Source organism: Equus przewalskii, chromosome 1, assembly GCF_037783145.1.
Source record: "Equus przewalskii isolate Varuska chromosome 1, EquPr2, whole genome shotgun sequence".
NCBI classification, from domain to species: Eukaryota; Metazoa; Chordata; class Mammalia; order Perissodactyla; family Equidae; genus Equus; species Equus przewalskii.
Window position 1 is genome coordinate 81,189,395 of NC_091831.1, and position 14,048 is coordinate 81,203,442.

The window sequence follows — 14,048 nt, forward strand, 5'->3', positions numbered from 1 at the left end:
TTAGACTGATCTTAGGTTGGTGGTGCTCCCAGAAGACGGCAGAAGCAGATGCACATCTTCCCTGGAAGAACTGGACTTTAATCCAGGTCAATAGCAATGGCTAGGTACCTTCGACTATGAAAGATGTATCTAGTTTCAGAAACTTAATACATGACAAAGTATGCTTTTTAGAATTGATAAAATATAATTCCACCAGTACCAACTTCTCAATATTGTCACATATCTATATATTCGTAATGAAGAAATACAGAGACTGAAAGATTTTAAAGAGCTTTCTGAATTAAATTGTTTTTAATATAGTTTTAAAGTATCTTACAGATGGAGTATTTAAAAATTGTTGATTCATATGCAGTATATATTGTGATTTTATTAAGGGAAATATTTGATTAACCAAAATAACCTCTTCTGGTGTGAAAGTTGCCTTCTTAGGGAAGAAAGATGGTAGGCATGCTCTCAAGGTATTTTTGTTATTAATTATATATAAAGAACCATGTTCTTCTGCCTTTTCTCTTATTTTGTCAGCAGTATTCATTTATGAATTTCTCTTGGTCTCTCCTAGTGTATGAAGGTCATTTAATGTTCTTACATCTCTGCTAAGTTACAGAATGGTGATACTGCCATTAGTTTCCTGTTAGTAGAATTGCTTCTCTAGTGTTTGAATTGTTTGACTTCTAAATTACTTGTGAGTTTTAAATATGTTATCCATTTGTCTTAAAGAAAGTAAGACATCTAAAGACTATTTTATAACTTATGTTAACAAAATCCTGTTGTCTACTATAACTACTCCTTATGATTTTTGAGTTGTTACTACTTGTGACTGAGAGCAGAGAAATGTGGAATCATGCAAAGGAATGAAATGGTTGCCAAACTTTGGCTGAGACTCTACCACCATTATCACTAATGGTTCCTGACATCTCTCTCTTTGCTTAAGAGCTTTTTTTTTAAAAAAAAAAAAACAGAAGCAAACAAATGGCCTGGCCTTTTGAGTTTGTTCTTTGATTTGAATCAGACAAATTACTTTTGGCCAGATGATTTATTTGTTGCTTTTGCTACGAGTTAAAAAAAAAAAAAGTAAACTTAACAAAAGGGTCTTAGCCTCTAAAATTTACTGCGTTTTGATCCACTCACATCTATTGCTCCTTGAAAACTATGTCATCTTTATTCTCTAACCTCCTTGAACACAGTAATTCCTCCTTCCGGCTAAGGCGCCTTATAAGTAGAGCAATTCCATCTTGTCTAAGCCCTGGACTTAGCTGTGTCAACTTCAGAGGGCATGCCAACAATTTTCTTTTTTAATCTTAGACATTTTATTTTATTATAAGACACATAAATATGTAGGCATTCACCAGTCTTTACGTGTAGGGTTAAGGCTTTTCTTTGAGAAGGAGTCTACAGATTAAAATTAAGTTTTGTTTTTATTGTATAAGCTAAACTCATTATGCATCCTGTTTTTCAAGGATTTTTTAAAAAGTATATTCAGTTTAGAAAACTTCACCAAAAAGTACCAGCACTCAGATCCCACTGTTGTACTGTTATTTGTATAGTTTTGTGTTTCAATGAGGGTTTATTATTTTATAAAAAAGACTTCCTACTATAAGGAAAATATTATTTTAAATCAGTCTTCTGTTGTATTCCAACACTAGACTTGGTATTTCCTGATTAATTTTATAGCCGTTGTTAGACACCTTTTTTAATTGAGTATGTATAATCTTTTCAAAATCCAAACTTATTTTGGGTGTGTTTTTCTTTTATTGCTTTTGTAGAACCTACTGGGTTGGTGACATTTACAAGACAGAGTCTTGAAGATTTTCCAGAGTGGGAAAGGTAATAATAATAAAAATAATCCTGGATCTTGAAATTAGAAGGACTCTTTTACCATGAGAGGACTCTATTTTACAGCCCCTGGAAAGATAGTTTCCCTGACCTCTTAATTGCCCTAGTGCTGGGGAGTTTCTTCTTATAAGTGATCCATTGATAGCTCTCATTGTTAGAAAGGTCGTGCCTTTGGAATCAAAGTCTGCAACCCTTTGACTTCTACTCCTTGCCTTAGTTTTGTCTTCTGAAACAGTCCTATTTAAAATTAGAGAGTTTTGTGTGTGAAGACACTAATTAATACTAAAGAGAACACCGGTATTTAATGTTCCTCCTTACCATCCTTTTTTGCTTATATTTAATAGGTCTTTTTTTGGAGGACAAGATTGGAAAAAGTTTCTTTATTAAGCTAAAATGTAAATTAACTTACTAAAATCTAAAGTGATTACCTAGCATTTATCTGAGTGACAAGAATTTTGAAGTTTGGCTGTCCGTGTGTACTGTCAGCAGATCTTATGGAAGTTGTTAATATACTGGGGTTTTTTCTTATTATTTGTCTGCAAATACTGAGGGGGATAATAATCAGGGTGAGTTCGTTCAGATCTGTACGTTCCTTAGTGTGCTGAAATAGTTAACACATTTGCTAATCTAGAGTACTGAAAAAGCACTTAAAGAAGAATAGATCAACCTTTTCCATTGCACTTGAGGACATGGTCAAACATACTGAGTCCATATTTGTATTCATGTTAACCAGCGCCTCTTGTATTCACTTTCTAATAATTTTTATCATAGTCTGTAGTTGTTTTGTTTGGAATTAGTAGTGAAAGGGACTCCCTCCTAAGGGAGTTGACTTGAGAAGGCATAGCTCTCAGGTGGCTTTCCCATGGTGTTTTCGTCCATCAAAGATGTTTATTTGTGAAGTGAAAGAAAAACGAACTTACTTTAGGAGGCTGACTGCATGGCTGAGATGATTATTAATAGAGTGAAGTGGATAAAAGATTAAACAACCTGCAGAAAAAACAAAACAAAAACAAAATTGAGCCAAAAAGGAAGAGAACATGTATAGCATTTTAGAGTCCTGACATATTAGAGATGAAAGGGGCCCCAGGAAGTCATCTGTTCCAGCTGCCTACTAAAAATATCAATCAACTCTATAATACCCGTGACCGATGGAGACTAGACAGTTTCAGTGATGGGAAATTCACTGTTTCACATCGGTCTATCCCATTGTCGGTCGCTTGTGTTATTATCTAATACTTCTATTCACTAAAAGTCTGTCTTCTAAATAATTCTCCCCCCCCCCCCATTCCTAGTTCTTCCTTCTGGACCTAATTTTCTTTAACATTCACCCCTCCATGTACAAATTTATTTTATGTAAGTTTATGTGACACGGAAGCCTTCATAAGGAAATGAAGACCCAAAGAAACAGACCTATGTCCTTTTATCTAGGTTTGATGAAGAGTGGACAGTCATGGAGGAATATGATGGGTTAAGGAGTAGGAGGTAATTGTAGTAAACTGGCAGAAGCAGCAGGCGTGTTTGTTAGGATTCTTCTTGGCGTCCGTTTGTCTTTGGAGATGTTGGGAGAGCACCTCTCACATGAGGATTCTATGGCCTGTTTCAGGGAAGAAGGGCGAGATGGGGAGGAGGTCAGAGTCACCGACCTGCTTCTGCCGTTTTCTCAAATTTCTTTCGCTTAAAGTATTCAATATGCCAAGGGGCTGTATTTTGGGGTAGTGTTTCCTGAACCCCATAGACATCTCAGTGAGCATGGTTTATGAAAAGGAAAGAAAATAATTGTGACTTAGTGAACTAGGTTCATCTGTCAATTTTATTAATATAAAATACCATAGATCAGAACTTCGACAGCATGTATTTTCATCAAAACATCCCCCCAACACGTACATGGTTATCAAAGTAGTGAAAATAGAGCCCATCTGAGAATCATATGATTTATTGCCAAGTTTTTTCTATATTTTTCCTTAGGTTGCCAACTCTAGCATAATAATAAATTTCATAAATCTTAACTTTTTAAATATTTTGAGAAGTTTTTCAGCTCTTAAAGAGGAGAAACTTTGGTATTTTGTAGCGGAAAAACAGGTTTCAAAACAGTATGTTATACCATTTTAATTTAAATATGTATGTATATGTATATATATATATGAAGAAAAAGTGCAGGAGAATCTTTACCAAGAATGTTAACAGTAGGCATTTGTTTCTGGCTTTTGAAATTTGAAGTGGTTTCAATTTTTCTTTTATAGTTAATCTATATTTTCAGATTTTTCTGTAGTGAAATACTTGTCATTAAAAAAATAAATGAGGGAATATCTTTTTAAATTGTAGATGTGAAAAGCCCCTGACTCGATTGCATGTCACTTACGAAGGTACCATAGAAGGAAACGGTCAAGGCATGCTACAGGTAGGTGCATCGCAGCAGTGTGCATGTGTCTGGGACTTTCTCTTGTCAAGCTTCTGACAGCAAAGGAAATTTCAAAAGCTGTTTATTTATCTCCTGAGCTGATTTAATGCAAAGAAGCATGATAGCAGAATGGAGAAAAGCACCAAACAGATCATCTTGACAGCCTTGGTAATACTGTTATTTGCCAGTGTACGTTCTCTGTTTCTTACATGTGCCTCTTTAAAAAGCCTTTGACAGAAAATCCCAAGATCTGGACAACATCAGGCCTCTTGGTTCAGACACAGACTGTAGATTGACAGTGGAGGAAGTTCCCAGGGTATGGTCTTGACAAGCTGTCACCAGGCAGTTTTGTTCTTTTTCTTTAAAGGCTCTTGTTCTGCCCTAAATGATGGCCAGCTTGAGATGTTTTTCTGCCACCAACCTTGTTTAGGTCTAGGAGGCAGACATCTAAAGCTGATTGATAAGAAAGTCCTCTCTCCCATATGTAATAGTTTTAGGCCTGTGAGCCAGCTATGCTTGCTGTCTTTTCCCGGTTTTAGAGCAGTTAATTTTGTCCATATCTCGATTTTTGTTATTAATCTGTGTTACTGCCTCTACTTAAAAAAGATATTTCTGGAAAAAGGAGTTAACGAATAAAAAACCCTGTGTATCTAGCTTTAAGTTGTTGTGACACCTAGCCTGAACATGTGTTTTCCTTTTACTTTATAGTGGTCTTTTTTTTTAAGTCACTAATCAGAGACAAAATGTTAGTATTTTCTGTTCTTATCCTGTTTACAAGAGCATTGCAGTCTCAGTTTTCCTTGAAAGAAGCTTGTACATCATCTTATCTTATACTGGAAATAGCTGGATTTTTCTTCTTAGATCCTTATTTGATGCTTATATTGGGTCAGAAGCTAAATAAACCAGTTGCCTGGGAGTAGACTGATTTGTTTGAATAACTTAACGTTTATTGTGAAATGGCTAGACTGATTTGCATTTGGCTAGTTATTACATATTTATGCTCTAAGTGCCTAATGAAACAGATTCTTTTTAGAATGGCGTTTTATTTAGACGTATTTGTAAGTAAAATCTTCAAAGAGGCAAACCATGTTTTGTTTTAAATCACTTTCTCCCAGTGATTATTTGAGATTATAAGCAGAAACACTTAGGATAACCGAATGAATATTTCTCCTGTACTTAACTTAAATTTTTTAAAAAATTTATATTTAATCAGTACCTTTTCTTCTATTTAAAACTAATTTTGAAATATGGTTAAAATTTGTTTCAAATGAATATCACTTCTTCCCCACATTTCCACTTTGATGACGTTTTTCCTACATTAAAGTCTTGGATTAACTGAGGGAGTCTTAATACACTTGAAATAAACAAAGCTACTGCTAATTAGCACCGCAGGAGTGCTGACCTTTCGTTACAATACAATTCGACAAGGAAGTACTTAACAACATTCAAGGTTGAGATTCCCCCCTTCCCTAGAATATATTACAGATGAAATGTGAAACCTCTGTAGATTAAAAGAATACCATAAAGGCTTCTATTAATTGTTCTCCCTCCCGTGCTGTGCATCCCCAGGAGATCAGGGAGTATTGTATTCCGATGTTGCAGAGCTCCTCGGGCAGCATATAAATTACATTATGCTGAATGGTCACAACAACAAAACCTCTCTAAGGAGTGTTATCATTTCTCTCTTTTCATCAAGTTATAATTCAGAAACTGAGTAATCTGAACAAGTAGCTTTGAAGTAAGGTGAATTTGGAAAATGACTGGCTAAAAATAAAGAAGGGCTCATAAGATCGTTTTTATGTACTGGAACACATTTCTCACCTGTAATAGCCTTTTATTAAGAACTTGTTTAAGCAGTAGAAACTTTGATTTTCTAAAAGATTCCTGCTTTCAGAGACATGTTGAGTTAATGTATTTATTTCTATGCATACCTTTCCAGTAATATATGTTGGCCTTTTGTTCAAAGACTGAAGAATAGCATACAGATTGAATATATTTCATTTGTCATTACCAAGTAGTACGTAAGTTGAATGAAGCTTATCTTTTCATTTTAGTTATGTACCTTGTTCCAGTAAAAATTAAGTTTAGCTGATCTCAAACCTTCTTTCTTTCTCATTTGTATTCGTAATACCATTATACTTAGCCAATCTCTCAATTTTTGAATGCTGTCCATTTTCTCTCTTTATTGGGTCTCTCTTTCCTTCACTTTCTTTCCCACTGACCTGAGACTTTAGTGGTACCTGTCTAAACTATTCAGCAATCACCTAACCAGCCTCTCTGCTTTTAATATTACACATTTCCAACTCATTCTTTAAACACTATCCTGGATTATCTTCCTAAAACACAGGTCTGGTTGTTGCTTTTCTTTTTAGAATGTTTCCCAGAACCTTTGGAATTAAGTAAAAATTTCTTAGACCCCAGACTACCTTATCACTCATACAGCTCTTTCCATTTGGTTTTCCCTATGTCTTTGTGCAGCCATTCTCTCAACCTGAATGTCAGCAAATCTAGATTGAGTGCCACGTCCTCTTGTAACGCTCCCCTATCCTCCTCCCCGTGTTCTAATTTTAGTTAATTGTATTATTTGGGAAATATCAAATACATACTTATAAGTTCTTTAATAATTATTTTGTCATTCTGCTTATGTGCCTGACTCCCATCTAGAGTTTAAATGCTGTGAAACCAGGAACCATGTCTTACTCATCTTTGTATTCCATGGTTCCCATAATAACATTCAGTCAATATTTGTTGAATTGAACAGTTTAAGCCATAAGTCACCCAAGGCATAAAGGCCTCATATGTAGTAGGTAACTAATTCTAATCAATGAGCTGGTTTAACCAAAATTATTTTTCTATATAAGCTAGAGGTATTCTTTTTTTTTTTAGCATTGATTTAGTATGCCAGAATATAAACTCAAATATGTTTGATTCTGTGTTGACTCATTTCAAGAACTTGTCCAGTTGTATTTTCTAAGTTCTTCTATAGTGAAAGAAGACTACTTTACTCTCTATTAATTTCTGCCTTTTCACATGTATTTTTACATATCAAAAGATTCATATCCTTGTTTTACTCTTTTGTAAAATAGGCTTCAGAATATCATTTAATATCATAATTGCTCTAGAGAACACAAACAAGTTTTAAGAAGTCTTGTATTTGATAATAGTCTCAAAGTATATGTGAAATGATAGAAAAAAATATATGTGGTATATATTGCTCCTTGCCCCTTGTTGTTGGCACAGAACTCCTAAAACCTTTGTAATTTACTAACTGATAAGAGCACTAGTAGCAACACAGGCTCCTAAATCCCTTGGAATGCCTTGGGTGATAGGATTGTCTTTTGTTCTAATGGGGTGACTCTTGGGATACTCCTGGATAGCTTCAAGATGGGGCTGGTCACCAAAAAGACTAAGCCATGATTAGAAGTTTGGAACTTTCCACCCCACCCCTCCATCCTCTGAGAAAGGGAGAGGGACTGAAGACCGAGTTAATGATAATCATGCCTATATGATGAAGCTTCCATAAAAATTCCAAAAGTATGGGATTCAGAGAACTTGCAGCTTGGTGAACATGTGGAGGTGCTGGGAGAATGACTTGCCTGGAAAGGGCATGGCAGCTCCATGCCCCTTCCCACATACATACCTTGCCCTATGTATCTCTTCATCTAGATGTTTATCTGTATTCTTTATTGTATCTTTTTTAATAAATCGGTAAAACACTGAATGCTGTGAGCTATTCTGGCAAATTTATTGAACCCTAGGAGGGGGTCATGGGAACCCCAATTTATGGCTGGTCAAGCAGAAGCACAGGTGACAACCTGGGACTTATGATTGGCACCTGAAGTGGAGCAGTCTTGTGAGACTGAACCCTTAGCCTGTGGGATCTGATGCTAACTTCAGGTGGATAGTGTCAGAACTGAATTGAATTATAGGACAGCCAGCTGGTGTCACAGAATTGCTTGCTGTGTGGAAAACCCACACATCTGGTGTCAGGAGTATTGGGAGTGTCAGTAGTAGTGTAAGGGTAAAGGAGAGACACGGGAGTGTGTTTTTCCTATAGTGTATATAAGCCTCTTTTACATTACTTACTAAGTTCTGTTTTTTTGTGTATTTGACTATGTATGTACACAAGTTGTGTATGTGTGTAATCTAATTCATAAAATAGGGTAAATCTAAGGCAAACTTGGAAACCATTTCTTACATATTGCCCTATAGAGCCTAGCATAGTGCTGGACACATTTGAGTGCTTAGTAAGTTTAAGAGAAACAAATAATGCTGGCGAGTTGAGTTTGCTTTCTCTTGAGGATTGTGTAACTCACCTTTATTAGTAATAGCTTAGGGATCCCATCATAGTATTCTACAGAAAGCTTATGTATAGTTTTAAACTAAATTGGAAATATTAATTTAGTTGAATCTTTGTTGTTAAACTAAGTTTTATGTCTTCATTTTTTCTCTTTAGGTATGTTTTTAAAAAAATAGATTTTAATGTTCATGCAGTTTGGGGTTTCCAGTTGAATTTAAAGGATGATATTTCCATCCTTTTATTCTTCCACAGAAGGAAAAGATTATCCAAAAAAAGGTCTATTACTATTCAGTTCTTTAAGGACAAGTGTTTGATTGCCATATTAGATAAGAAAGGTGTAATTATATTAAAGCCATATGAAATAGATAAATGGAAATTGAATAGTGAATGGTGGGGAAGTGACCTTGAAACCTTTCCAGATAAAACCTCTCTTGATCTGTGGCCCTTTGAGCACAAAAAAGGTTTATAAACAAGAGTCAATATAATGATATTGGGGCTTTTGCCTAAAAGCTCCATTTTCCAGGTTCTTTACAAAGTTTTGGAATCCAAAGAAATAAGCAGAGATATTAACTGCAGTGAGATGGAAGAGTGCAATCAACCACCTGGGAAGACTACTGATTTGGGGATTGATTTATATGGGAAAGGAAAGGAAGATTAGAGCTTAGAGGAAGTGTACTTCTTTATCATATATGTAGGTATTTTAGATCCTCATTTAACATACCACATTTTCCCAAATAGGTGGATTTTGCAAACCGTTTTGTTGGAGGTGGTGTAACCAGTGCAGGACTGGTGCAAGAAGAAATCCGCTTTTTAATTAACCCTGAGTTGATTGTTTCACGGCTCTTCACTGAGGTGCTGGATCACAATGAATGTCTTATCATCACAGGTTAGTTTTGGGAAGTCTAGACAGTGGTGTAGTTTTCCCAATCTATGACTATCTATCAGGAAGACTAGAGGCCACCCAGGTACAGCTTTTCTCTACCATGGGCATTAGTCCCAATATTTTTATGTATTAATTTATACTTGGTTTTTCGAAATTATCATTTATTTTTTCTAATTTTGAGTAAGACGTTTTATCCCCACCTTTTCTTTCTTGGCATCTTTGAGGAACAAGGGTGAAAACTGTTCAGTTATGTTCTAGTTTGAAATTTTATGATATAATCTCCTTAAGAAGATGATGATATGTCTTTGAGCATGTATTCTATTACTATTCTTCCATTATATTTCCAAAAGTGATTTGTTGTACTTCAATCTGAAGACACTGTATAAATATTAAAAGCACAGTTACAGTGTTTGGAGAGAATCAGTACAACAGTGAGCTTTATAGAAGAGAAATAAATCAGTTACCTTATGTTTACTCTAATTTCAAAATCCTCAAAGAAAAAGTGTGATTATCTTAGTGCTTCTCCTTGATTTAGGTTAATGTGGGAGGAGGAGAAAGGGAAATATAGTAAATTTTACAGGTCTATTATCAAGATTTAAATTTTTTTCTTTATTTAAATTTCTTTAGACTGAGATAGTACCAAATCACAGTATTTTCTGGTAAATAGGCTACAGAAAGTTCATGATTAACACATAGCTCTTAAGAGACTTTTAATCAGACACCATAGATAAGTTAAGCCTTTTATTTGAGTACCTAAAAGAGCAGTACATAAAAACCATAATCAGCCACCAATTGCTGATACTTTTTTCTTTCTGCAAAAGAGGATTTCTTATTTCCTCTTTGAATCTCTTGCAGCTTTGAGATTAGTGTAGGAGATTAAACATTCAACTTGGTTGGAGACTTTGGTTGATTGTTACTCCCAGAGATTATAATGGAAGAAAAACCATTCCCTATGAGTTATATGAAATATATACTCAACTAATTTACCTCCAAGAGGTATGTGATGGAGGTAATACTCTGAGGTCTCATCTTGGTGCCACACTCTGCCTCATAAACATTTGTAGGCAACCTTCAGGAGAGTATCTAAATTGTGTTTTTTATGATTTGCTTTCAAGATTCTCTCTTTGTCTTTTTTGTCTTTTTCTGTCAACAGTTTGACTATGATGTATTTAGATGTGGATCTCTTTGATTTTATCCTATTTGGAATTCATTGAGCTTCTTGAATGTTTAGATAAATTTGGTAAATTTTTGGCCATTACTTCTTCAAATATTCTTTCTGTTCCTTTTTCTCTTGTCCTGGGGCTCCCATTATGCATATTTTGGTACAGTTGATGGTGTCCCATTGGTCTCTGAAGCTCTGTTTTTCTTTTCTTCTTCTTTATTCTTTTTCTTCCTCAGACTGGATAATCTCAACTGACCTATCTTCAAGTTCACTAATTCTTTCCTCTGTCTGCTCTAATCTGTTTTTGAATCCCTCCAGTGAAATTTTTATTTGAATTATTGTACTTTTCAACTCCAGAATTTCTATTTGGTTCTTTTTTAAAATAATTTCTATCTCTCTGTTAAGATTCTGTATTTTTGAGGCATTATTCTCATACTTTCATATAGTTCTTTAGATATAATTTGTCTTAGTTCTTTGAACATATTTAAAATAACTGATTAAAGTCTCTGTTTAGTGAGTCCAACATCTGGCTCCTCAGGGACAGTTACTATTGACTACTTTTTTTCTGCTGAGGATGGGCCCTACTTTCTTGTTCCTTTCCATGTCTCAACTTTTTGTTTAAAACTGGATACTTTAAATAATATGTCAACTCTCAAAATCAGATTTTCCCCTTCCCCCAGAGTTTTTATTGCTGTTTGTTTAGTGACTTTCCTAAACTAATTCTTTAAAATCTATATTCTTTTTCATGTGTGGCCACTAAAATCTCTGCTTGCTTAGATTAGCGGTCAGCTAATGATTGGTCAGAGATTTCCTTAAATGCCTATAACAATAAGTCTCTCAGTCTATGTGCATATCGGGGCTCACCTTCAATACTCCACCAGGCAGTTGACACTTCACTTCCTGCTTGCTCAGAGCTTCAAGGTCAGACAGTGGAGAGCTTAGGACCATCTCAGGCCTTTCTTGAGCATATGTACTGACATGGGCATGCCTGTAGCCTTATAGATTCCTGGGGATACTTAGAACTTTTCAAAGCCCCTTATGGGTATCTCATTTCTCAGCTTTTCCTTTGAAGCTTTTTGGTTAGCCTATTGTTGCCCTAACTGTTATCTACTGTCTCCAGCAGCCACACTTTTAAACAGTTGCCTATAATTGTTCTCAACAAACACCTGTGGTGATTAGGCTTTTCACTCTGGACAAATTTCAAGTCAGATAAAGACAGCCCTGCAAGTGAGGTCTTCAGGGAACCACCAGATGGGTCAAATGATGATAATTCTCTGAGAATAGGGCTTTGAAGGAGCTTCAGCCCTCTTCTGCCCCTTCTAGGGGCTACTAAACTGCTGGTTTTCACTGTTACTACAGGCTGTTCGTTTTTAAGCCTTCTGTGGCGTTTGGGAGAGCAGAATAGGAATAGGGCAAGTTAAAACATCACAAAATTCACTGTTTTTACCAAAATTCAGCCATTTTTTCCTTTAATAAACACTCCTTGGACTGCTGCAAGCTTCTGGTTAATTCCCACAGTTCAGAAAAAGTTGATTCTCACAGTTTTCATGAGTAGTGTTCTCATTGCTTTTATGGGAGAGAGAATTTTCAGAGATTTTTACTCCATCACTTTTGCTGATGTGTCCTTATCTTTTATAAGTACTTGTTGGTAAAGGGGCTTTCAATGAGTTATTTCACATCATTTGGATATCCTATTTTTTTTTTTTTATAATATCCCCATGATTTTGCTGTTTTGGTGAGGTAAGGCAAAAAGTAAAAACTTAATTGTCTGAGTTTATGTAGGAAATTAGAAGGGAACCTCAGCAAAGGAGAGAGCCTCTGCTACTGGGAGTTAATAACATGAAGTATTTCGTCCAGAATTCCAAAGTTGTTATACAAATTGTACTTAAATGGAAAGGTAAAACCCTTTTATTCTCAGTGTTGTCTTAACTCACATGTTGGTCATCCATCTGCATTTGTTGTTTATTATGATGCAGATAGGAAGGACGCAGTTGGGAGGTATTAGGGAGAAGAGAAGACAAAGAATTACAGAATAAAAAGTTAAACTGTCATAAATCTTGTTGGGCAAATAAATACTTTGAATATTGGTCACATACTGTTTTAGAGAGTTCTGAAGGTCTGGAATTGACTGTCTCCAGCATTTGGCTGTATCAAATAATACTTTAAAAGACTTTTAACTTTTAGCAGTTAAGCTAGATTTGAACCGAAGACTCAGAACAAAATAGCTCATCAATTTTTAAGATGATTTTACATCCTTGAAATAAAAAAGTTGGTGGAATGCTGGGCATTTAAACTCAAAGCTAATTTTGTTTCATTTGCTTCCTTTCTTTTGTACTAGGAAAGTGGTGAGTCTTTCGCCATTTACCATTAATGTTGCTGTAAATAAAGAATGTAATTTCCCTTGGAAGAGTAAAAGGAGAACATTAGAATGTTTTTTTCTTTTTTTAGTTTGTCCCCAATCTAAAAAAAAATCATCACTCTGAATTTATATCTGGTCTCTAACTTACCTGCAGCCATTGTGAAATGAATGGAAAATTGTAGATCCATCATTCACCTTCACATCTGCAATTACCTCAGGCTAAGGACATCCGGGGTGACTTTTAACTCAGCGTTTTTTCCCCACATCCACTTAACTCTATTATAGTGCCTTCTAATTAATATCTGTGATGTGATGTTCCCTTAATGGAAATGGCCATTTCATCATCTAGTTGATGTTGGATTTCTGCCATCTTCCTTCTTAGGAGACTCTTAACCATGCACTGCAATCTATCTGCCTGATCAATTCCATTCCTTCAATGATTCATCCAGGCTCAGTGAGCTAATGGCTGTGACTGTGCTGCCTGAATCTGTAGAAGAGTTTGAGAAATTGGAAATAAATTAAATTTATCATCATTGTGGGGCATCTGGTTGGTATCAGACTTTTAAATGAATATGAAACAGGTCATGCAAACAGGCAAAATACTTTTATCCAGACAATGTCATCCCTCTATTGGCTGTGATCCTCCCTACGACAACCATGAGTTAAAGCCTTTCAGTAAGTATAGATAGAGGGAAAGAATTAAAATTCCAATCTTCTCTTTTTTTCCTCTCTTGCGTTCCTCTACAACATCCCGTAAATAGCTTCAGTACCAAAGAGTGTTACTGTGGTTCTGGAAGATTGTTCTGTCATTTCTTTGTGGTGAACACAAAAAGCAGATGCCTAGACATGAAATTTACTGAGCAGAATGTTAGTACATTTAATATAAAACCTGCCCTCTAGTGAACCAAATCATCCCAGACATCACAGTTCCTTACATCTTTTGTGAGTGTCAGCAGGACTGATAGAAAGGACAAAAGTGGACACCAGTTCCTCATAGTACTGGTGCTTTTTATAGAGTAACAACACTAGAGGAGCTCATCTGTGCAAAAACAGCCCATTGCTAACTAAATGACATGAGCTCATTGGGAAAGATCCAAATTCAGTTGGAGTTTG

At 35.5% G+C, this 14,048-nt stretch overlaps 1 protein-coding gene across 5 annotated transcripts in view; it reads left to right on the top strand.

The window, feature by feature from the left end:
* PARG (poly(ADP-ribose) glycohydrolase) overlaps positions 1-14,048 on the top strand; it is a 113,396-nt gene that overhangs the window by 65,662 nt on the left and 33,686 nt on the right. For 4 of the 5 annotated variants that reach the window (XM_070569364.1, XM_070569374.1, XM_070569379.1 and 1 more), the window contains 3 exons: positions 1,764-1,824; positions 4,156-4,231; positions 9,270-9,417. In XM_070569364.1, coding sequence (XP_070425465.1) covers positions 1,764-1,824; positions 4,156-4,231; positions 9,270-9,417 — 285 coding nt within the window. The remainder of the gene's footprint in view (positions 1-1,763; positions 1,825-4,155; positions 4,232-9,269; positions 9,418-14,048) is intronic. The other variant, XR_011525167.1, reaches the window with a different exon arrangement.